The following is a 25,629-nucleotide window of genomic DNA, read 5'->3' on the forward strand; positions in this document are numbered from 1 at the left end:
ATACACCATATCATTACAGTACTGTCATTTGTAGCTTGTGGAAAAACAGGTACACAGAGAACTAAATGTTTTCCTCCTTTTGATTTTTCCTAGCTGACATTGTTGAAACATCAGCTCTAACCACTAGAACGAGCAGCATGCCTACAATGTCAAGATAAGGAAGAAGGCACAACAAACTAACTCCTGAAGCTCTTAGTCATGCTAGCTCTTAGCTAGCAGTGGAAAAAAGAGGGACTTATGTTTGTTTCAGTGTTTCCTTGTTGTAAAAAATGTCAATAAGGTTATCCACCAGTCTTTTTTTGGCCGAATTATTTTTTCTACAGTAGTGTGCAGATATTTGAAAATGTGGTAAAGTTCAAAACTAAGTTTAAAGCAATGCACTATATGTAAGTTGTTTGTGGGTTTAAAATAGCACAGCAGACAGTTTACATTTTAAAGCTTTCTCAATCCAGTAAATGTATGAAAGAAACCAGTTTAATGTTAATTATTCTTGCAGTTTGATTAAAATAAATAAATTGAGAATAGATGTCTCCAAATATGTTGGGAGATTCCGTAATTGTTTGGTGAACTTCTGTATGCAGAGTACAAGAGAGAAGGATGTAGTCAATTACAAACAGACAGCTGGAGAATGCTAGTTTTTGAATTGTAGTTTAAATACAGAATGGAAAGACTCATGAGACTTTTTTGAGTGTGGATTGGTCCAGTGGTATTTCTGGTTTCAGTCTTTTTGAAAAAAAAAAAAAAATACTCACACTTTGACAAGCTGAAACAGTCTTTCAAAGGCCTGTGGCCAAATGGTATTCTAATAGTTCACTAACTTGAGCATTATTACAAGATTTCTACTTCTTTTATAAAAAATAAATAACTACTGGTACAACTTGCTTAATCTTTCAATGTAGTTTTCAATGTTCCTTTCTATACCTTGTCTTTCAAGTTCATTTCTTTCTTCTGTACTACTGTTGTTTTGGTTTATTGGGCTTTTCCTTAGTCATTAACATACTGTAATGTAAGGCTGTTACAAATTCAGTCTACTCACTGTCAGTAATGTTGCTCATTCTTAGGTTAAATGGAGAGCTTTTTCTACTTCTGAGCTTCTACTTAGTTTCTTATGTCCTCTCAGGGATGTTCTCATAGTTCAGACTATCCCATGTATTCATTAACTCTGGCACAGCATCACTAGAAATTTAAGTTAGACCTGAAACAGGCTACTGCAGGACCTGGTGAAGTCAATAAAAAAGCTGCCAAGGGTATGAATGGCTGTGAAAGAGAAGGGAGACGAAAAAGGTATCCAAAAATTTAAAAGAAAAGGGATTTTTAGGCATTAAAAAAACAAACATTAAAAAAAATATATTAAAAAAAATGTTTTCATCTTGAATCTAGAACTGAAGACTATTTATACCAAGTAGTGTTCTTTAAAATCCATCTCTCATTTTTTTTTTTTTTTGGGAGACACTTATTACTTGTTTAGCACTCTTAATTTATATAAAAATAGTAAAGATAACTTACAAGAACCCTCCTCTTAGAAAACAGTCAGATTTTTGGCATGTTGCTACTTCTCTCTGCCAGTCAAGATGCAATCATTTCATAAACAGGCCTAGGACAAGCTTGTCATGTCCTCTGACATGACCCTTTTTCTCTACATGATCAAAGTGGTCATTGCTGTTTATTAACGTGGCATTTGGAGGAATCCTGATTACAAGGACCCTAAGAAGTAAACTGATTTTTTTGTAAGAGTAGAAGCTGGAATGTGTCTTCTTTTCCCTAGATCTGAAACTGATGGAAGGGAGGGAGAAAATCTGTATTAAAATGTTCAGCTTCTCAGTGTTCCCATTGAACAAGGTACTTGGCATAAACTGGATTTTGTGGACTTGGTGCCTTTCTCTATCCTTCAGGTTTTTTTCTTTTTTTAAATTGTCTTTGTGTTTTTAAATAACCTGTATGAAGAATTGTGTAACGAAACAGTAGATAAAAGCTTTTGTATTGATCTTGCCTGAAGTGGCTCTGCAGTTGTTCTGCAGTCTCCTGGAGCATTCCCAGTGCCTGTGGTTCAACTGGGATATATCTATTTACTGTTTAAGGGAGCCATTAAAGTTTGGGTTTGGTTCACATCTACTGGTGGAGAGAAGGTGGTGAGTAACAGAGGTAAAACGAAATAGTATCTCTGAATTTGGAAGATTATAAGGACCTCCTTGCTTTAATTTCAAGTGAGGATAAGTACAGCATGGAGCTAAGATCTGGATCCAAGCTGGAGAGAAGCTGAGTTTCACAATGGTTTCTGCTGATTGTGTTTATTAAAATAGGTGTCTCTGTCTTTCCTTTCCTTGCCTGTAGTCTGTGAATCCTGCTGCAGCTGGGCTTTTATATTCTGTTTCACAGGATTACAGGTAATTAGTACCAAATACACAAGGGGTAAATTTGGCTGATACACTGCTTCTGGAGGTCTTAAATTAGAGGAAAAAAATCAGCTGTCTACCATTTGGTGGTGATCTAAGGCCTAAATGAAGTGTAATGTGAGAAGTGGCCTACTGTGTCAGGCAAAACAAACAGACCTTCTTAGAGAGGTGTGGTGAAAGCTTAAAAAATACCTGCTAAAGGATCCTCAGGATTGTATCAGGTGTAGAAAAGGGTGCCAGGTCCAACTGGGAAGTAATGTCTGGGAGGTAGTCCAAATGATTAGATCCTGGTAGTTACTTGTGAGGAATATTTTCTGTGATATAGCTCCAGTATTTGATATAGGTCTCCTGGGATGCACAACAGCCTACCTTGGCTACTGGTCTTCAGCACGTGTGAAGGCTCTGTCTGGTAGATGACACTCAGATTCTTCTCATTCTTCTCAGGGCCTGACAGACATGTCCTGCTAATGTTCTCCGTGTTGGGCAAAGGCATTTCTGGGTCCTTGTCCAGGGGAACTGCCACAGGCATGCTGTGTGCCTGGTCCTGTGTGGCAGTTGACTGCTGGCTGGGCCTCTGGATCCCAGTGGAGACCACACAGGAGACTTGTACAGGAATACGGCTCCTGTGCACTGTGTATGTGCCATGAGATGAGGTGTGGCGCAGTGCAGCCCCCAAGCTCAGAGAGCTTGTGGCACTTCCCTGCTCACTGTGGTTGCCCCAACAGTTGCGGATTGTGTTCTCCTCCATGGGCATCTCTGTGGTCCTCTTCTGCAGGACTAGTCCAGGAGATGCCCAAAAATGGGAAGAAGAAAACATCTTGAGACAGAACTTATATTAGTGTGTCCATGATGAAACCACCCCCTTGTGAACCCCCCCATTATGGGGAAGGAAATGTCCAAGACTCGTAAATGTTTGTGATCAAAAGGAACTGCAAAAGTGACAGAGTCTGCAAAACCTCACCAAGTTTTATTAGTAACTTACACCTTAGCATGTAAATTGCTGTATTAGTCCATACCCTACCCTATACACACAAGGTAGAGGGTTTGGGAGAAAGGGCAGGGTGAAAGGGAAAGGAGACAAGAAAACATGAATTTAACTAGGGAGGGGAAGAGAAAGGGGAAAAAAAAAAGTGTGTGAGAGACCACTAGTCCTGGTTCTAAACTACGCACTTGGCATGGAAATTGCCATGTCAGTCCCTAGCCTACCCTATATACACATGGCACAGGGTTTGGGAGAAAGGGGTATGGTGAAAGAGATGGGAGAAAAGGAGAGGTGAGTTAAAGAGAGGGAGGGAGGGAGAGATAAAGAAAAGGGGAGAGAAAAAGAGATCAGCAGTACTGGTTCCAGCATCAATCCAGATGATGAGATGTTATTCCTGGTTCCATTGTTGATGCAGATGATATAGATGTCCATGGTCCTGGGAGCATTGCCCAGAATTCAGTGAGGTCCCTTTTTATGGGTGGGTTTCCCTGCTTGGAAGCCAGGTTTCTTGCTTTGTATGCCAGTTAGTTGTCATGCACAGTTCATTTTTTCAGATCTTTCTGGAAATGGGTCAGAGGCTTTGTGGTGGTTCTTGCATGGTCTTGACTCTGCTCTACAGCCCATGCTCACTTCTTGGTTTCATTCCTGCCCTTTTGCTGTACTGCATTGTGTTTACCTCCAGTGACTAGAACAAGGATGTTTGTCCCAGAGAAGTGATGTCCTAACTCCACATGGCCCCCTTCTCCAGTCACAACTTGTTCTTTCTCATGTGCAGTTATAACCAACAGTGCTGGGATCCTCCCAACAGCTCTCACATGTTTTTACCAGGAGTCCTTGGCTGCCTCCACAGACATGCAGCTATCAGTGTTTGAGACACACATGCTGGCCTCTTCTCTTCTGGCATTGTCCACCTGTGTTGCTCCCGTGGGATGCTGAGCAGGCTCAGGGCCAGCCAGCATCTCTGGGGCCCAACCTGGTGCTGGCAGTGGGGCACTAATGCTTAGGCTGTCTGCCCATGCAGGGACAGTGGCCCAGCCTTCTCAGAGCCCCGAGTGCCTGACTGAAGTGGGAGGGACGCTGGCTGGAGAACAGCCTGAGCCCTGCTGAGGCCATGGGCTGCCCTCTGGCAGCCCTGCACTGGCACCTTGCCAAAGGCCTGTGCCTCACAAGGGTTGAGGCCCTCTCATGCATCAGTACTGAGGCTTTGCTCTCTCTCCCTTTGCACCTTGGCTTGGTGTGTCTTGTCTCCCTTTTGGACAGTTCTTTGTCACCTCCTGCTTAGGACAGTCTTGGACTCCTTAACCTTCCCCTTGCTACAGCTCTTTCTTGAGATTCCCCCTTACAGGCGTAGAAAATATAATTGATGAAACTCCAGAATGGGGCCTGGAACTGAACTTTACTGGCAGGAAAGGTATAAATATGATCTTTCCAATGCACTTCTAAGCAGAAGAATTTGGGAGAATAAGCTTTAGCAAGCATTTAAAGAGGCAAAGCCTTTATGAATATTCTGAAATGAACTTCCTGAAAAGAGACGGTTTTGTTGAGGTGATTCTTCCCTGGTTAAACAGACTGCAATGTAGTTTCATTGTCTGAATACTTTCTTGATTTTTGCCCAGATTTGTGTGGTATGTTTCCTTTTTTTTTTTAATATTTAGAAAATATATACCGAGTTAGTCTTTATTTTGTATTTCTGCCTTATAAAATTACTTCAGAGATGAACAGAGTATAACTGGAGTGGTGGTATTGGTCTCACAGAAAGAAATACTTTGTGATTGCAGTACTAAGTGATTTGTTTGGGAGAAGCTTATCTACAAATGAGACCTACATTTTGATTCTTAGGTATATTAGAGCCAAAAAAAAATCTGAAGAAACATATTCATTGGACTGTATGAGATGCTTGTAAATATGGGGTTTAATTCTATGATGTGTACTAGCCTAGTTTTAGGATATAACTGTAATCAAGATGCTATTTCCACTTAATAGCTCTCACTACTGGGAGGGTTTTCCTGAAAACGTCTGAATTTCCTCTTTCTTAATATTTTACACGTAAATTTAATTCTAATTTTATCTGATATTAATGAAATAAATTGATCTGTGATAGTGTTGACTAAAAGGATAAATTTTCTTACCCAAATAATATTGCTACTTAATTCTTAATCAATTAATCAGTCTCTAAAAATTTTCTTACATTTCTTTAGCGCATCCTATTTAATCTTCCTTAGGAACTGTTCCCAATCTAAATGAAAAAAGGATTTTTCCTCACTTAAATTTTCTTTTTCTCTTCCCATCAGCCTTCTGTTTTCAGATTCTGATCAGCTTTCTGGAAGCTTCTGTAAGTGCACATGATCACTAGGTGGTGATGTTCTACCAGAGAAAAGCTTAAAATGTGGGAACTACGGATTCATGAATAAGGGATGAAAAAGGCCAGAGAATGCAGAGGTTACAATTATTTAGTTATTGTAGTTTTTTCTTTACACTTTTGTAAAATTTTGTGAGTTCAGGGGGGAAAAGCTTCTTTTCTGGTTGATTTATTTCAAATTTATTAATTATTTGTTATAGACCTTAACTTGAGTAATGGCTTTGTACATGAATAATTACATCTTCTATCACCAGGCAGTTAACACTGCTGATGTAAAGATCTTGGGACAGTTGGTGGCACCTGATACTACATTTTCAAATCTGAAGTTTTAAAATATGCCTGGAGTTGATATACGGAAGGGAGTAAATAAGGTGCTGAGGTTAACATGTAGTTATGAGACATTTCTGCTTTCATAAATCTATTTGCTTTGTTTTATGTTTTCCTAATATATAAGGAGGTACAAAAGCATTCCTTAAAACCAGGATAGTCCTCCCTTAAATAACAGGATAATTGTTTCTTATGTCACAGGCAATAATATGCAGAGTACTTGAACTTTCAGAAGAATCACCTTTTCATAATTTTGAAACAGATGTTAAAGCCTCTTCCATTTTTTCCCAAATACCCAATTTCTTGTTATCTCCCAAAATTTTGACCAGATGGGTAGAATTTGCTTTTCTAAAGTATAACAGAAGTCTTGGTCTTTACTTCTATATTAAAAAGAAGCAGAAAAGACATATTTAGTTATTTTCTCTCTGGCAGTTGCTGCTTGCAGCTTAAGTTATGAAACTTGCAAGAATACAGAGCATCTGTATGCTAAAATAAGTGAATTCACATATCTGCCTTTTGATATGTGCTTCTCTATTGCATGACTCTCCTTTTCCCATGAATACAAATACTTTAGTGTGACTACCATTCCTACCTCTGCAAAATTGTTTGTCTTTGCAATCTCCTTAATGTAGATTAAGAAGGAGCAGAAACACACTGGAAGCTATGAAATAATATAAGAATCTTCTGGATAGTCATCCTTGCTCTTTTGGGTTATCAAGAATTTTAATCTATGAGCACAATATTTTGGACTGGATAGGCACAAGGGGAAAGAAATAAGTCGCCTTAGTCCACCACAACCTGTCTTTGAGGATTGTGCATGTGTGAAACGGCAACCAAAATTTTCCACCCAGATCCTATTTCTGCCAATTACATTCCAAAACTAGTTTCTGAGGTCTCATTAAATAAAAATAAGAATTTAATTTTCCTCCCTTGCCTCTTCCCCTAAGCATTTTTAGGAGTGAAAATCAAATGCCCAGAGAACTTATGGCTACTTCATAAACAACACAGTCAGTTATGAAATTACCTCTCCAACAGAGGAGGGAGAGGGAAAGGCATTGGGACAGGTAGGTGCAAAGAGCTCTTCCAAGTCTAGTGATGACTGTGAGGCTTGTGGGGTAAAAAATAAAATAATTGTCATTTTTATACCAGCAGAGTGAAATGCAGCTCATTCTCACAAACAAGTCAATACAGTTTATTTCATTTATGGCAATAGTAACAAGTTGTGTTAGCATAAGCAGTCTTGCTGTGTAATCTGTATCTGTCTTTTGGGGGGTTCATTAACTTTCTCTGCTGTAGACCAAGCCTTTTAGAGGAGCTTCTTGCTTACTTACTGGCAACATACAAAAATAAGAGAGACATTAGTGACTTCAAATTTTCATCTGATTAATAGGTTCTATATTCATCCCTTTGAAATGTTGTGACTATTCCAGCATTGCTTTAGATACTGATGGAACCCCCTGATACTGAGGTGGCTTTTAGGCAAAAATCAAACCACACTATGATAGCTTGCTTTTTTCTCAGCAGAAAACATGCATCTGTAAAAAGTTCTGCAACTTCTACTACCCCATATAAAAGCTTTTGTCTGTTCTATGCCATGTCTAGTCATGCTGCAAAAGGAAAATCTTTCCGGAGTGGAAAATACCAAGATTCTATTACTGGTCATATCTTGAAGACATGAGTGCTGTTAGAGAGGCAAAACCATCCCAACTCTATAATATTGAAATCTTAAGAAACTGCTGGAAAACCAACAAGATGCTGTGCAATTAAATTAGGAGACAACTATAAAGATACCTCTGTTTATTGCACATATTTTTAATTTCATGGTCTCATTTTAGAGTCAAGTACGAAGTTGTATCCAACAGGACAGGGGGAAGCTTATCTATCAGCTTACCTAGGTTTATCAGGTCCAGAGGATGAGTCCTTAGCATTGCTGGTGAGAGGAGCATTTAGCAGGAGTCTGTGGTTATCCAGCACATTTTTTTTTGTTTAACCAGATATATTTAATAAGAAAGTGAAACAGCGCATTCTAGCACATTCCTCTTGTAATGAAACGTTTTTTTATCCACAGGCTGCTGGCATTTAGTCCTTTGAAAAGCTAATAACCTTTGAAATGTCCTCATTCATAAGGAAAATCTATTATATTTTCTAAAAAAATAGGTATTCAGCTATGCTTTCCATATTAAATATTAGCATTTGGTTGAGAAAACAGGAGTCATATTTCTATTTGAAAATTGTGATTCCTCTGTAAAGGTCTCAATTCTGTAATAATATTTGAGTTTTATAGATTTTTAATGCTGCCACTTAGGAACTTTGTAAACTCCACATTTGGAAAAAATGCACATAATCTGTAATCATGGTAATCCTTTAGGTTAATTTTGCTTACTCCTGACAGACAAATTTTAATATATTTAATTATGCCACACTTCTTTTATTGTGAACATCAGGAAAAAAAATACAGTTTAAGTTTTGAGGATCCTGCTTGTACTCTCAGTAAAACAGCTGTGCTTCTCTTGTAGGCAATCATGGTAGATCTCAGTAATAGCAATATTTTTTTGGGTTATATTGCAAAGTAATAAAATGCTGAAGCCTGTTAACTCTGTTGGTGATGAATTCAGAATGGCATCCATTCTTTCAACATTTAACTGATCCTACTTTTGAGTGAAAGGAGATTTTGGGCATTCAGTTAACTTCTGGAACTGGAAACAGCCATCAACAGCACTCTAATGCCAGAGTTGTGCACAGGTAACTGCTCTTGCTTCAGTTTTTTCAGGCAATACTGGGTAAAATTACTGCCGAAAATCAGTCATAAAGTGCTTTTTCTCTTGCTGGGTGAGTTGTGGGATTAGCATAAAAGTTATTTTACTTAGTTTTTCTAGTTTGGAAGATTTTCATTCATGAAGGCCCCTAGAGATGTCTGTGCAGTTAAGCCATTCTGGTCATGCCAATCCCAACCTCAACAAAGCCATTGTGGGGAGCCTGTGTGTGCAGGGGCATTCTGGAATACCTGGTTGCGTAAGACAGACCTGTGCCCACAGCAGAGCTCTCTAGCTGCAGCAGGAGAGTGAAATCAGCATCAAGTCCTTTAACTTGTCAAAACCCACAAATACAATGAGAGGGTAGCATAGACTCTTTGCTGACTGGGAAGAGAAACCTTGTACTACAGTTTACAGTGGCCAGATTTTGCATTTGAGAGAGGCACTCTCTTTGGGTTCAGGATGGGTACACCTCTTAACTTTATGTCTTTTTGTGTGATTGTGATCAGATGGTGGTACCTCTCTGTCCTTTGATAATTCAGCACTTTGAACTGGTGATAGAAAGATAAAGAGTTCACATCAAAAACTAACTGTTGTCTACTATGTTTTGCACAGCTAATCAAGGTAAATAATAGAGGAGTTTTAAGGATTATGGCCATCTGGACATATAATAAAAATACACGGAGAACAGTTAAGATCACTGAGCTATAATGAGATAGTGTTTTTTAGGTATTTTTTTTTTAATAAGCTATGCTGGTTGAAGGTAAGCCAGCAGGAGAAGTTAGCCTCACACAAATACCTTGCAAGAGATTTTAAGTCAAAGATAAAATTTAATAGAAAGATTACAATAAATTCAATGAATACAGAAGACTGGCTTAAAACTACAGGATACAACATGGCCCCTGTGAGTCAGGGTGGTGGACTCAGTCCAGTTAAGCAGCAGTTGCAGTGCTGTTGAGAGATTATTGCAGTCTTGTCAAAAGAGGTGGTCCTGTGGAAAGTCTGGTCCCCCTCCAGATGTCCAGTGGTAGTGGTGGTGTCCTGAGCCACAGATTATATACAGGCAGGAGTGTTTGTTACATACTCCAGGGTGGGCATTTTCACAGATGTAATCCTATGAGTCATAGGATATTCTGGGGAGGCCTTGATGGCTCATTGGCAGAGATGATCCCCCTTAAGGATCATCATGTGAAGACAAAGAAAACATTACAGCCAGCTTATATGTGGGATGTTGCAAGGGACATCTTCTGCAAATGGCCCACTGTTAACAGTTCATCAGGAATAATGTAGATGGGCGTGGAATACATAACTTTGGCTACACTCATATTGGTAATGTTTCTCCTGTAACTACAACATAAGATAACAAAACATTTTACAAGGAGAAAGTGGTATTGGTTAGATCACAGAGTGCATCTCGCATTTCCACCCTCATTTTATTGAGGAAAAAGACTTCTAATTTTGATTTCTTTAGCTCTGAGTGTAAATTGTGTATTACCCTCTGGCCAGTAGCCAAGAGTTAAGAGAGGTGACAGTCAGTAGACCTATAGCATAGCAACAGGTATTGTGGAGAAAAATATGAATAAATCTAGAGCAGTAAGGGGTTTTTTTCCCTAAAATATCCAAAATCTCTACTTACTAGAGAATAAGTTTTGTTGAAGGTCTGGAATGAAGAGAAATACTCAAGTATTTTGTGTATATTACTCTCAAATTGAAAAACTGCTGTTGCCTTGCCTTCCATAGATATGCCCTGTAAGCTTTTGCTTTCTGACAGTAGCATTGATGTTAGTGAGGCTTCTTTCCACACTGAATTGCTTCTCTGGAGGTGATCTTTTGCAGTTAGAGGTGGTACCTCTGATACTGTAGTGATCAAACCCATATTGACCATACACCCTATCTTTTCCATCTAGTGCTTTACCTCTATGAGATTGGCCAGTCTGTTGCACACTAAGAAACAGTGAAGCAGTTCTTGCAGGATGCTATCTTGTATAGAGGTGCTGCTGTGGCAAAAAAAATTAATCAGGGTCTGGGTTACTTTACTGTCTTGCAAAGTAGATTAAATAATCCAGAACAATTTTTATGAATTAGCAATGTTCAAATAGTAGTGTTGCTTAATCTCTCCCTCTTGACTCTTGTAAATGAGACTAGCAGATTTTGTTTGTCTTCTGCTTCAATTCATTTTCAAAATATTATTTCTGTGTTCTACTATTTACATATACCCAACAAAATAAACAATTGCAGTAAATTGTGTCATAATGTTTGCTATGGGTACCAAATAAAATCAATATTCTTTTGTAATATTTGGTAACTATGACTGACTTTTACTTTGGGAGTCTCAAAAGTTACATCTCAATCAGTCGTTAGCTATAAGTGGTGTGTGTACTGCTTCGTTTGCTGTTTACTGGTTATTGCTATTAACAAATCCGGGTCACATTTCCTTTATGTCCAATGCTTTAACCTTATGACTTTAAAGTAAAATTTGGAATCAAGCTGCAGTAAAAATATGGAAGTGTAATTGAGCATATCCAGGCAGTGCTACTCTGTTTAGTATTCGAAGTATGGTGTCAGCTTTTGACCTTCTCATTTTATTGGCATAAATTTCTTCCTTTACTTCCCTGCTAAGTATTAGTGATATGAAGGTTCCCAGCTAAGTGTTTCCCCATATCTCCAATCTAAATCACATTAGGGAGGAATCCACAAAGCTATGTGCCCACAACAGACTTCAGTGGTTTTGCCATATGAGGAGAAAATAAAAGAAAATTAAGGATTTGTTTCCCTCCTGTGTATGTACCAAGATATGGGACACATTTTCACCATCATCTCAAGGGAACATGAAGGGACAAAAAGACAGCAGAGTCTGCCTTATTGTTGTACTTGTGGAACTACAATTAGTGCAGCAGGATGAGAGTTGAAGGGTGGCTCCTGAAATACGCTTGTGATGTCTTAGGGACTCCATTGCTACTAGGTTACCAGCACATGCTCTTTACCCATCTTGGCAGGACTGACACAAATGTCAGTTTTTCATGGAATCAAATAGACAAAAAAGGATAGGAAAAGGCAAAAGTCTGGACAGGGAAATGTGCTGGAGGGAAAGAGAAGGTGAAGATCTGGCTGCTGCAGGAATTCACAGGGGAATTTTTATGCAAGATGTTTGTCAATGAGGATGGTAAACTCATGGCTACAGGCATTCTTGTAACCTGAAAAGCTTTTGTGTTTAGTAATTGGAGACTTTTAAATTTTCTCAATGCAGGTAGGTACCTTTGTAACACATAAATACCTACCCAAAACATAAGCTTTCATGAGCTTTCAGCTTCACTGGGACTTCCAGCCCTTTGTGATATCACCAGGCAAATTTGCAAGGTGACAGCACAGCCCCCAGCAACTCTCTGCTCCCCACCTCGAGGAGAATTTATAAACAAGGCAACTGACATGGTGAGGAGGGAACGTCAGGACATCAGATCGCTTTTGCTGATGCCTGGCTCTTTTGAAGCTGATTCCAACAAAGTGATTATTTATGTATGTCTGCAGCATGACTGGCATTTCTTGTGAAACCTCAGGAGGTGCAAGTCATAATAAATGTGAGTGACAGATCTGAATTATGAAAGAAGACAGAAAATTTTCACAGGGGGCAAGGAAATATTTTTTAAAATGCAAGATATATTTTCTATAAGAGACTAAAAATACTTTAGTGTTTAGGATAATAGTTTCTCTTAATATATTAGTGCATTGCTTGACAAACAGTCTTTGCACTCAGTTTGGAAATTATTCAGAGGAATCAAAATAATCTTATAAGTACTCATTTATTCATGAGCCTCTCCTTTGGGTGATTCCCTCTGCCACCCCCCTTCTTTCAGTCTGCAGCAAATGAAAATGTTCAAGGTTTTATATTGCACTGAACAGTATCACCAAGAAACAGACAATTGATAAGAGGTTGCCTGGGAAACCCTGTGCCCATTGATTTTAATTTTGCTGTATTATGTACTTGCAGGGGTAGCTATTTTCAGCCAAAAAAAATCCCCCAAAATTCTTCCCATGTAATCAAAGCAGTGATGGGAAAATTACTTTTTATTTCCTAGAGAATTTAATCTTAGTTTCTCATTTGATTTTTGATCATCTCTGACAACAGGGGTGTTTCATGTGTGTGGGTGGTGAAGTAGTAGAGGTCTTTTTGGAAACTACTTGCAGCAATAGAAATTCTGCTTGAGAAAGCAATATGGAAATAAACTGCTTTAAATGCAGCTCACGTACAAAACATAGTCTCCCTGCCAATGGAAAAACCCCACCAGCTCTCAAGAGAGCCCTGCTCTGATCAGTCTGAGTGGATTATTCCTTCAGCTTTAATAATTCAAATTCCCTGTCTGCCTTACAGCGAGTTTTCCTCTCGCCTGGAAGACACATGATGCTGACTTGGGAGATCCCCAGTTTGCTGCTCATATTTTTAATGATAGGTTTGTTCTTGACACTATCTTCTTAAGGCAAAAAAAAAAAAAATCTTTTTCTTTTTAGTAGGAAAATCTGTATGGAATCTAAGAGATTTACATGGACTTTCACTCTCCAGTTACTTGGGATTTTTTTCCCCCCAAGTAAGAGGAAAAATTCAAGGTTAAATATTTAAGTTATGCTAACAGTAGAAGACTAATCAAAATCAAGATCAGCCTGTTTCACCTGATGTGGTATTCTGAGCATCTTAATATCCATTCTGTATTAAGTTAGTACCCAAATAGTTTGTGCCCAAACTATTTTCTTGATACAAGATTTGATGCTAGGGTACTAACAAAGAAATAAATCAAAACCTGATTCCATGTTCTGCATATCCACTATGCAATTTGATGAGTTCTCTGTGTGTGTGTTCCTCTGGTGGTGTTGGCAATACTTTGCTGACTTTATGGCTGCAAGGTTTTAGCTCTGAAAACCATAGTACTAATGGTGAAATCCCAGGAAGCCCTGCGGTCTATCTGTGGCCTCTGCCCTTCTGGCAGGATGGGTCTCCCTACCCTGGCTGAGATGAGTAAGGGCAGTCAAAGTGTCCAGGAGAAGTGGCCATTGGCCATGGGCACAGCATCCTTCCCTCTAGAAGGGAATTAAGTCTGACAGACAGCTATATTCAAAGTAGGAAAAAAGGTGGTAGTAGTGGTGGAGGAGCTCTTCATCCATCAAACTAATTTTGGTAGGTCAGTGTCCTTCTGGAACTGCCATAGGGGGGAGGTTTTCAAGGGCTTAACCACGGCATTGGTGGACTGCCTCCTGGTGCTGTCCATGTACGCTTTGTGTGGGCTGTTTCCACCTGGTCACAGGAGAAGTGACTGAATCTGCACAACACCTGTATGTTAACAGCAGGGCTTGAATATGTGGGGCAGGAGGGAACAACTGCACTCTGTGCTCATACGGAATTTCTTCACTCACCTCGTTCACGGAGCAGCAGCAGAGCAGTTCAACTTGCAAAGCAGCCTCGGGTGGTGGGGTGGGGAAATGGGGTCAACCGAGGTCTGAGCAAAGACTTGTTTCTGTAGGTTCTCATGCTTCTATGTGCTGTCCTGCATCTGCAATGCTCTCTCATGCCAGTTGGGGCTCTGATACTGCATCATTCTGACTGCATGCCCTTGAAAATTTTCCACCTGGGGTGAGAATAGCAGTCAAGTGAATTCAGAGCAATGAATTGCTTTTCTTAGTTGCTTTTCATGTACACAGTGGGAGTGATACTCATACCTTCAGGTGACCATGGACCAATGCGGTGGCTGAAAGCTGCTGCAACAGTGTGAGAGAGGGCCATTCCAGAAATGAGGACATCTATCTTCATCCTCTTTGTGGAGCCAATCTGCCAGTGGGGTCAAACAGTATACCAGTGAGTGCAGTACATCAAAAGGAGAACTGGGTTCTTTCACCTTTTCTCTCTCTCTCTCTTCTTTCTTGTCCACTTTTCTTTTTCTTCCTGTAAAACCTAATTCCTTCTCCTAAGATTGCATTTCTGTCAAGCACTCACTTTCCTTTCCATCAAACGGTGAAAAGAATCAAACCTCAACTTTTACATCAGTTACTTTTATACCAGATGAGTAGTAAAAGCAAGATATTTATGTTTCAAAAAGCTAATAGCACAGAATGTAAATACAGCTGACTGTCAAATTCACTTCTGTTGCTATGCACAGATTTTGATTCAAGGTGATGCAGCTCCAAATACTTCACTAAAAGAAGTGATACTTTTAGTTGTTTCAAGTCCTTGTTTTCACATAGCTGTTACTTCCATTTATCCAATTTTTTAACATACATTTTCTGCAATAGATGTATATTTGATTTCTTCTTGGCAATGATGCAATGCTAAGATTTGGTTTCCATACAAACATATTACATCTTCCAGGAGAATTTCAAATTGCTAACAACATTGCTTAAGCACTGAAATTCGTTTAGTAAGACAGATTTATTGGAGAGGTACTGAATTAGTTAACATAATGTATAACCCACAGTTTGATATTGCCTTCTGCCCTCTCAGCTTTACCAATATAAAGTAGATTAGCTTGACCATGCAATAAGCTATGCCTGCAATTTCCTCTTTTATGGGGAGGTTAAATGAAACAAAACAGAACAGTTGTGCTGACTGTGCTCATAGAGCATATTTGTCTGGACAAAATAGAAGTATTTTATTTTCCATGCCTGTACCCTACTCCAATGATGACACTTTTTTTTTTTTTTGACACCTATTATTTTACAAACTGTATGTTTTCAATTTACATTTCCAGTTAAGTATATTACTGCCTAGTATATTACAAGTTAAAAAGTAACTGGGTTATGGCAAACTGTTTTTACTTGAAGTGTTCTGCTTTCTCTTAATAAAATATATGTGATTAGGTTTTGCCTTATTTAGTACTCTTTTGGTCTTATTTCTCCAAAGCAGAATGTCACCTTAATTTTCATATTTCCTATCAGAAGTGACAATACTCTGCTATGGGTAAAAAATGTTAGCTAAGAATCCAAATGGTAGAGAAAAATAGAAAACTTTAAAATACTGAGTTTTGAAAAACATACAAAAGAGAGTAGGAGATGACATATAAGAGGATACAAAATTCAGCTATTTCTTCAGCTCTCAGTAATTTTTCCTTAGTATAATAAGAACTAAACCACTTCTGCTGTTCCTGAGATAGATAGTGGCTTAGACATTGCATCAGGTTATGTTGTTTTACCCTATACTAGTAGTCTGCCTTGGGTTTGGTACCCAGCAAGCCTAAATTTTCTTGAATGTGGAAGAATACATTGCCAATATATACATAACCTGAATCTGGCTATCATAGTGTAACTTGGATAAATTTTTGAGCATCTGAAATGGAGATGAAGGTCTTTGCTGCTACTGCTGAAGTTGGACCAGAAATTCAAGGGAAGTCTTTTGCTCTGTGAATTAGTCATTGAGATACCAGGAAATGAGGTCCACCTAAAAATAATTTGTATTTAGTAAGACGCTCTAACTGCAAACTGCCTACAAATGTATTTTGTGCTAAGATTTGAGGCTAGTACACTGATGGGAATACTGCACATCTAAAGAAAACAGACAGCAAACATTTGTAAAAATTGAATACTGCCGTTTTCTATCCCTTATGTTCCTCAACCACACCCCCTAATCATGGCTCCACCTCATCACTCTGAAGCACCATTCAACCATAGAAAAGTGGTCAAGAAGACATCCAAAGTCAATTAGAGGTGTCTTTCTCTTAGCATGGGTCCCATTGTCCTGAGCTACCTCCAAATCTGAGCAGCTGATGTCAGAACTTCCTAAAGGTGCAAATTATTGAAGGTTGGTCCTGCCAGTGCATCTCACTTAAGTCTCTGCTTTTGCATGCCTCTACTATAGGTCTTCCCACTAGGGTTTTCACACTGCTGCTGAGAATAATTCTGTTCATCTTCAGTTCAGTTTCACCCAGCTGAGACTAGTTTCCATCTCTTTCCCTGGCCTCCACCATTACCTCTTAATGGTCTTCATGTACTTGCAGTTCTATCTGTCAACCCTTATGGGTGGGACCTGAGATTCATCTTTTCCCCCAAGAAGATAAGTGAATTTTCTCACTTTTCAATAGCTCCTAGAGGGCTGTTTGGCCTTAGGCCCTTAGGCAACAAATCAGACTGCAACAACAGGCATTGGGAAACCCGAAGAATTAATGATCCATGAGCTTTTACTTTTAGCTGACTGTCAAGCTGCTCAAGCCTCTCAGTACTCTCTAGCTGCTCTTTATTTTTAGAAGAATTATAGTAATGTGCTTGCTCAACAATGGCTAAGATGATATTGGTTTAAAAGTCAAAAAATTAAGATCTTGAACATCCACACAGTAGTTCAGATTGTCTCAAAATTTGCTACTTCTCTGGTGACAAGGCAATTATCAAGATTTGGATACTCTGAAGCTTGTTGCCTGCCTAGAACATGGTCACCACAACCCATCAGTTCCTCTTGCTTTGTGTGCACAGTGGAGGCTAAAACTGCTGTTTCACTTCTCTTCAATGGGATCTGTTTTACTGGAGATTTACCTAGTGTCTGGTAAAACAGCAGAAACTTCTGCTTTGGCAAAAAAAGCACAGTAAATGTAATGAAGGATGAAATCTGTAACACCAATGAGGATGAGAAAAACAGTGGAATGGGAGACTGGAATGGGTATGTGCAGCAAAATTATATCAGCAGAAGTTTCTGTTGACAGCATCTTACTGCAGACCTGAGCATCTCTAGGCAACTTGTCTATAATTTCAGAATCTCAGCTACATTTGTGCTTTATGAATTTATAACTTACATCAACAACTTTCTGTATATGTGTGTGGGGAACTGCCCGAAATGAGACCGAAATGAGTGCTTCTAGGCTGAAATTTCCAACATACTCTACAGACCACAGGCTCACCCTGATTACATGTTAGGAGGAAATGGGCACTGTCAGCGACTCCACACCTGAATGGTGAGGGTATTTATTGTGGCCCGTGCTTTTGTATTGCATGTGATACGAACATCCCAGGAGCGGTAGTTCAATATTATCCAGTTCTTTCTCACTCAGCGAAGAAAGACGTTACTTCAATCATTATAATTTGCAGCTCTTGCAACTAGTTCCAATCTATTTTCCAATCTTGCTCCTAGGAGCTTTTCTTTTAGTGTAACAAATGAGTGGAAGACAACAGGTTAAGCTGGTTTAAATTATTTTTCGTATGTTTTTTCTAAGTAGGTCAACTGAAATCATGATTATTTCTTTCATCAGATGAGGATCTTCCCATCCCATAGTAGAGCTAAATAAAAAAAGACATCTCTCCTCCATCACTATCTTTCTTATAAGAGTAGATCAAATGAAGAGTATTCATTTAAATGTATTCTTTAATCTTAGCAGAGACTTCAAAGAGACTGCATCTATTACTGATATAAAATTCAGAAAAAGTACAAATCAAATGCATCTCACTTTGCAACTGCTGCTAAATCACATTGAAGTTGGGGGAGCATTGTAAAATAGTAAATGTTCACCCCAAATGCAAAGCACAAGTCAGTCTGGTTGGCAGGCTCCTTCTCACCTGACTGTGATTTTTTTTCTTTATCCCCTCATGTCACTGCAATAGTAACAAAAATTAAGGGACATCTAAATGGTAGAAAGAAACCCACCTATTCCAGATATTCAGAGCAAAAATCAACTTGATCGATGATGTCCTTATGCTGGAGGCAATGCAAACCCATTTGCAATGAAGACCAGAAAACTGAATGAGTGTGGTGCATCCCCTGTGTTATCTGAACAGCTTGTTGCAAGACAATTCACAGAAGAACAACTGACTAGGTGAAGGGAAAACAATCTGGGGCTTGGGAACAGCCATTATTGTCAATTTAGCTGGTAATAAAAGTATTTTCTCGTTAAAAGAGGCTTTTCCTGGAGTCCTGCACAAACAGGAGTTTTCCCTTTGGAACCTAAACTAAGTTATGAAATGGATTTTAAAAAAAAAGACTTATTTTTCTTTACTTTCAAACAATGCTGTACTTCAGCATTTGAGTTACATTGATGTTTGGGCAATGATCAGCTTTTATATAAATAGTTCATATTGACACACGATCAGATATTTCTGATGTGTGGAAAAAACATGCTGCTTTTTTCTCTTTTTTGCTTTGTTATTTCCCTGCTTTTAAGTCACGACAGTCAATGACCTTAATAGCCTGCACTTTAATTATGTTCTGGGGAACAAGGACTTGGTTTTCTATTACTTTTAAATTTCACAAGGTGTCTTCCCAAACTGTATCCTCATCAAACCTGTTAATTACCTGTTTATACTTTTTGTTATCATTCTTGTACCATTTCTTTTCAGCAGCTGTTTGCTTTCAAGGCTCAGGTAATCCTCATCTATTTATCTTTTCTTCCTTGAAGAGCTGTTCTGCAACACTGATCAGCTACACCACCTTTTGCTGTATCTCTTCAATTTCTGCAATATTCCTCTGAAAAGAAGATACATTTTTCTAATATTTTTGAGATAGTATTATATATTATATGATATATGATATGATATTTTATTATATTATTTTTAATTAGATGAAGTTGCACAAAATAGTAGCAGTGTGGTTTTCCTGCTCTGTACTTGATTTCTCCTCTTACACTTCTTAACATTCTGTTTGCCTTTTTGAGTATTGAGTGTTAAATGTTGATGTTATGTTTACAAGGAACTGCCCCAAATGCTCTAAGCTTCTTCCTGAGAGATTATGGCTAAATTAAAACCTCGAATTGTATATGTATATCATAAAGAACTTCCTCATTTTCCATTCATGGTACTTCACATTAATGGATGCAGAATTTCACCCCTTGTTTTATTCCTAGTAAATGCGCTGGAGACAGCAATACCCATCTTTAACTCATCTCAATTACTTTCTGTTCTGATTCATGAGAAAAAATTCTGTTACCAGTAGACCCTACAGTACAGCTTTGCTTTTTTTTTGTTCCTAGTAGCTGCTACAGTGCTGTGGTTTAGATTCAGTATGAGAATAGTGTTGATAACACACTGATGTTTTCGCTGTTGCTAAATAGTGCTTACCCTAAATCAAGGACTGCTCAGTTTGCCCATGTTCTGCCAGCAAGTAGGTGCATAAGAAACTGGGAGGGAGAACAGCCAGAACATCTGACCTGAACTTACCAAACACAGAATGCCATGTTCAGTACTAAGTTATTCAGTATTATAAACCAGAGGGAGTTGGCTGTAAGGAAGTGATTGCCTCTTAAGGAGAGGCTGGGCATTAGTCAGTGAGTGGTGAAGATTTGTATAATGCATTGCTTTTTTCTCTAGGATTTTATCCCTCTCTTTTTCCTTTTATTAATATTAATATTAATATTAATATTAATATTAATATTAATATTAATAGCAGTATTACTATATTTTACTTCTTTTCAATTACTAAACCATTCTTATTTCAAACCACATATTTTACCTTTTACCAGTTCTCTCTAACCCACCAGAGGGGAGGCACAGTAAGTGACTGAGTGAGTGAGTGAGTGAGTGACTGCAAGGTACTTAATTGCTGGCTGGTGTTAAACCAACACAGTCTTTTTTTGTGCCCAATGAGGGGCACAAAGTGTTGAGATCATGGCAGATCTGACCAGAACACATTAGAACAAATTTATTGTAAGCCTTAATTGTATAAGTTCAATAGCTGGTCACAATATTAACCTCTTTTGCTCTCAGAGTTGCTGCATTTGTTCCTAGGGTTGTTTTATGTAACAGCTTATTTGCAGTATGTGTTCCTTGTCATAAGCTCCTGTTTATAACCTCCAAGGGCTGGACTAAAGTTAGCATGTTGTTGTGCTCTCTAATACTGGCTTTTGATATTACAGAATCAGTGCTCTTGAAATTAACCTGATATGGTACTCAATGTTGCTGTCATATCTGTACTGCAGGAGCCATCTTTTGGAAACTTAATGATTGCACATCTTACCTTTTCTCCAAGAACCAGCCTATGGAGAAGGTACCTTCACATGTTTTCTCCTTCTTCTCTAAGTCAAATGTTACAGCATTTGAGAATTGTGAAATTTTTGAATAGCCTTGAAGTGTTCAAACTGGCATGGTGCTACTGCTAGGAGCCATGAATGTGCCTCAGATCTTCTGTGGGGTAAGCAACTGTTTATGTCTACTCCAAACCATGGGACAAGCAATGCTTGCCCCTATACATACAAAGAAATGGACATGAAAGGCAGGTTGTTTACTACAGGAGGACAAACCAGAGATACCATGAGGGCAGAAAGAAGATGCAGAACAAGAAGCAACCACTGGATCCTGGTCCCCAAGTGAGCTGTGTGATCTGTGAAAAGGTTTCAACTATTGTCCAGTATGAGCACATTATTACCTGGCTGCTTGGATGCTGGCATTGTGGGGCCAGTAGGCTGGAGTAAAAGGTTAGGGAAGTCAAGCAGCTGGATCACCTTCTAGGGAAAGGGGCATCGACAATGTGATTGGAAAAGGGACATAAGTCTTCAGACTCTCTGAAGGTGACTCCTGTCCAATGTGAAGTAAAGGTATCCCAACAAAGAGGATGTTATGTGACACCCTGGCAAGTGGACCACAGTTGAAAGAGACATCCCATATCTCAGGGAATTAGCCATGCTAGAGATTACACATTTGCATACAAAAAACCTGCAATTACCCACAGATCCAGATCAAGTCCAATGCACATGAGTAATGTGTGGACCAGTACCTCAGCTATTAACAGGAAGCCTTCTCTTGATCAAGAGAGAGTTTATAGAAAATACACACCATGGGGTATTCTGTGTATATGGAGATGATTAAGTGGCATGAAAAATCTACCACAGCCCTAGAGGCATGGGTATCTGGACTTCAAGGGAAAGCAATCACACATGAGGGCTCTTCCAGAAAACTTGCTGTCCAGTCTCCAGTTACTGGGTCCCCTGGCAAAGTGGAAGGATTGATCTTCCTCAATATCACATGGAAAGGAATTCTAATCTGTTTTTACAAGAAGTAAGTGACCTATGACCAGGACTAGAGGGGTCTGACCCCTGCCAGGTGGAGGAGTGGGACACGATTTACTGGACTCTGGATCTGATGGCCTGGTCCATCAGCCCTACAGGTCTTTCTAGTAGACACCAGTGCACAGTGCACCCTTAATGCCATCAAACAATGCAGGGACAGAATTCATTTACATTTCTGGAATGACAGGGGAATCCCAACAGCTACTGTATTGGAGGTTGTTGTCAGCCTGACTGGGACTGAGTGGAAAAATCACCTTATTATGATTGCCTGAGAGGCATCTTTGGTGTAAACTACCTCAGGAGAGAGTATTTCAAGGACCCTAAAGTATAAAAATTGGTCTTCAGTAGAGCTGCCTTGTAGATGAAGGAAGTTAGGGAGCTGTCTACCTTGATTAGTCTCTTGAAGGACCCTTCTGTGGTGGGGTTGCTGAATGCTGAAAAACAGCTGGTGCCAATTGCTACCGCAAAGGTGCACCAGTCAGATGATTGCTGCAACTGAGACTCCGTGATTTCTCCCCATAGGTTGGTTTGCTGACTGGAGAGCCAAGGAGTGATCAGCAGGATCTACTTACCCCTTAAAAGCCCTATATGGGGCTTTAAAAAAGCCCCTATATGGGGCTTTAGGTGTGAAATTTTAACAGAGAATGGAGACTAAAAGATTATTTTGTCCTTGAGGGAAAGAAGGTCGAAGACAGTTTGTTATTCCAGGATGGCTTCCTCAGGCTCAAGAATGAGGAATGCTCATCATCCTGATGAGCAAGAAATTGGGTGAAGAAGTGGGACACCTGCATAGATGAATAAAGAACTCGTGTCATTACTCAAGTATGAGCACAAAACACACAGAAGGTGGAAGTAGGGTCATGCTACTTAGAAATAATGTTGAGAGGTTGTTGGACTAAGTAGAAATGAGACAAGGAAGGTCAAGGCCCACACAGAATTAAGTATGACCAAGGATGTCAAGAACAACAAGAAAGGCTTTTTCAAGTACATCAATAACAGAAGGAAAACGAAGGATAATGTGGGCCTAGGGGATCATGGTAACAGGATGTGGAGAAGGCAGAGTTACTGAATAACACCTTTGTTTTGGTCTTCACTGGCAAGACCAGCCTGCAGGGGTCTCTGATCCAGGAGACCAGGGTAAAGAAATGCTGGAAGAGTTTTCCTTAGTCAAGAAGGATTGGGTTGGAGAACACCTAAGCAAACTTGACATCTACAAGTCCTGTGTGCATGATGCACATAGGAGTGCTGAGACAGCTCATGGACATCATAGCTATACTTCCTTATCTTTGAAAGGTCATGGAGATCAGGAGAGGTGCCTGAGGACTGAAGAAAGCAAATGTCACCCCAGTCTTCAAACAGGGCAAGAAGGAGGATGCAGGGAACTATCAGCCAGTTAGCCCCACCTCAGTCCCTGGAAAGGTGATGGATCACCTCATTCTGGAGGCCACCTCTATCCTCAGGGAAGAAAAGAAGGTGATCAGGAGTAGTCAGCATGGATTCATTAAAGGTAAATCATGCTTGACCAACCTGATTGCCTTCCATGATGAAACAACTACCTGGATGGATGAGGGGAGAACAGCAGATCTTGTCTACCTCGACTTCAAGGCTTTTGACACTGTCTTGAACAATGTCCTTAGGGCAAACTCAGGAAGAATGGATGAGTGGACAGGGAGGCAGATTGAGAACTGGCTGAACAGCAGATCCCAGAGTTACAATCAGTGGCACAGGCTCTGGTTGGAGGCCTGTCTGTGGTGGTGTCTCCTAAGTCTCAGTAGTGGGCCCAGTCTTGTTTAATTTATCCATCAGTGACTTGGATGAAGGGGCAGAGGCCTCCTCAGCAATTTCACTGACAACACAAAGCTGGGAGGACTGGCCGATACCCCAGAGGGCTGTGCAGCCTCTCAGAAGGATCTCATGAGCCTGGAGAGATGGGCACAGAGGAGCCTTCTGAAATTCAGCAAAGACAAATTCAGGCTCCTGCCTGAATTTGGGGAGGAACAACCCCAAGCACCTGCACAGGCTGGGGGTGACCTTCTGGGAAGCAGCTCTGCAGAGAAAAGCTGGGGGTCCTGGTGGACAACAAGCTCGCCATGAGCCAGCAGTGCCCTGGTGGCCAGGGCCAGTGATAACCTGGAGTGCATTAGGAAGAGCATGGCCAGCAGGTTGAGGCAGGTAATCCTGCCTCTTTTCTTGGCCTTAAGGGGGCCGCATCTGGAGTGCACTGTCCAGTTCTAAGCACTCTAGTACAAGAGAGACATGGAATTCCTGGAGTATGTCCAGCAGAGAACTCTGAAAATAATTAAGGGAGCATTTTTCTTATGAGGAAAGGCTGAGGAAGCTGGTGGGCCTGTTCAATATTGAGAAGAGATGACTGAGAAGGACCACATCATTGTCTGTCAGTATCTGAAGTAAAGGTGTCAAGAAGATGGACATAGCCTCTTGTTGGTGTTGCCAAGCAATAAGACAAGAGGCAACAGGCAGAAACGGATGTACAGGAAGTTCCACCTGAATATGAGGAAGAACTTCTTTACAGTGTGGGTGACCCATAATGGAACTGGTTTCCCAAAGAGGTTGTGGAGTCTCCCTCACTGGAGATATTCAAGAACTGTCTGGACACAATCCTGTGCCATGTACTCTAGAAATGTCCTGCCTGCACAGAGACCTTGGACCAGATGACCCAATGGGGTCCCTTCCATCACTACCCATTCTCTGATTCTGTGATTCTATGATTCTGTAATTCTGTGATTCATGCCATCATTGACTACGGCCATACCAGACTTGCTGGAACTGGAACATAAGAACTGGAGTTAAAGGTAACCCAGAGGTACCACAATTTATATCGATGATGCATCTTTCTCAATCCCTTTGGCAGCAGAGTGAAGACCACAATTTGCCTTCAGTTAGAGGGGTGTCCAGTACAGCTGAAATCACCTGCCCCAGGGTGGAAATACAGCCCAAACTTCTTCTATATACTGATTGAGACAGCTTTTGACAGATTGAGTCCAAGGTCATGGTCTAAATTAACTAATTGGACTTTTACAGGGATGGTCCATAGACTAAGGAAATGATACCTATGTGTATAAGTACCAAGAGACAGAAAGGTGATGTGTTGTTAGGAAGTGTTGGACCTGGTATGAAGTAAATTGTATGGAATCAGGGGTGGATACTATCCTTATTTTTGGCTGTGATGGACTTCATTTTCATCTTCATAACTGGTACATGCTGTGTTTTGGATTCAGTATGAGAATAATGTTGATAACACAACAATGCTTTTGGTGTTGCTGAGCAGTTTTTACTCTGAGTCTAGGAATTTTCAGTGTCCTATTCTCCGCCAGTGTGCAGGTGCCCAAGAAGATGGAATGGATCATGGACAGGACAGATGACCTGAACTGGCCAAAAGGATATTCCATGCCATAGAACATCATGTCCAGTGTAAAAATGAGGGAAAGTTATGTGGAATGGGGGCCAATTGCTTTCTGGGCTAGGCATCAGTCTGTGGATAGTGAACAATTGTATTGTGCATCACTTCTTTCTCTTGAGTTTTACCCTCTCCTTTTCCTTAAAATTATTATTGTTGTTATTATTATCATTACTATTATTGTAATTATTGCTATATTTGTCATTAGTATTATTAGGAGTATTATTAAATTTTATTTTATTTCAATAATTAAATGGTTCTTATATCAACCCATGAAGTTTACTTTTTTTCCTTTGGCTGCCCTTCCCACTGGGGCAGAGGGGAGAGATCAAATGTCTGTGTGATTCTTAGTTTCTGGCTGGGGTTAAACTATGATAGCTGGCCAAACAGAAAAGAGGCCTGCTTTCTACCACTAATGCAGCAGTTTCTCTGCTCACTGCATGACAA

At 39.8% G+C, this 25,629-nt stretch overlaps 1 protein-coding gene and 1 long non-coding RNA gene across 5 annotated transcripts in view; one reads left to right on the plus strand and one right to left on the minus strand.

Moving 5' to 3' along the window:
- The window catches only part of LOC128821940 (3'-5' RNA helicase YTHDC2-like), a 29,693-nt gene extending 28,812 nt beyond the window's left edge, over window positions 1–881 (plus strand). For all 3 annotated transcript variants that reach the window (XM_054003367.1, XM_054003366.1, XM_054003365.1), the window contains one exon: window positions 94–881. Coding sequence is in view for 1 of the 3 variants with exons in the window: in XM_054003366.1 (XP_053859341.1) it covers window positions 94–120 (27 nt within the window). In the remaining 2 variants the exon portion in view is untranslated. The remainder of the gene's footprint in view (window positions 1–93) is intronic.
- Window positions 882–7,258: 6,377 nt separating this feature from the next.
- LOC128822543 (uncharacterized) lies at window positions 7,259–11,682 on the minus strand. Of its 2 annotated transcripts, none has more exons than XR_008441482.1 (3): window positions 11,603–11,682; window positions 10,730–10,808; window positions 7,259–7,391 (listed from the first exon to the last, which is right to left on the minus strand). It is a non-coding gene; the product is annotated as an uncharacterized LOC128822543 (long non-coding RNA). The 2 variants fall into 2 exon arrangements; XR_008441481.1 differs by having other exon boundaries at window positions 10,730–10,811.
- Window positions 11,683–25,629: the final 13,947 nt, after the last annotated feature.

The sequence above is a fragment of the Vidua macroura genome, chromosome Z (assembly GCF_024509145.1).
Source record: "Vidua macroura isolate BioBank_ID:100142 chromosome Z, ASM2450914v1, whole genome shotgun sequence".
Taxonomy (NCBI): Eukaryota; Metazoa; Chordata; class Aves; order Passeriformes; family Viduidae; genus Vidua; species Vidua macroura.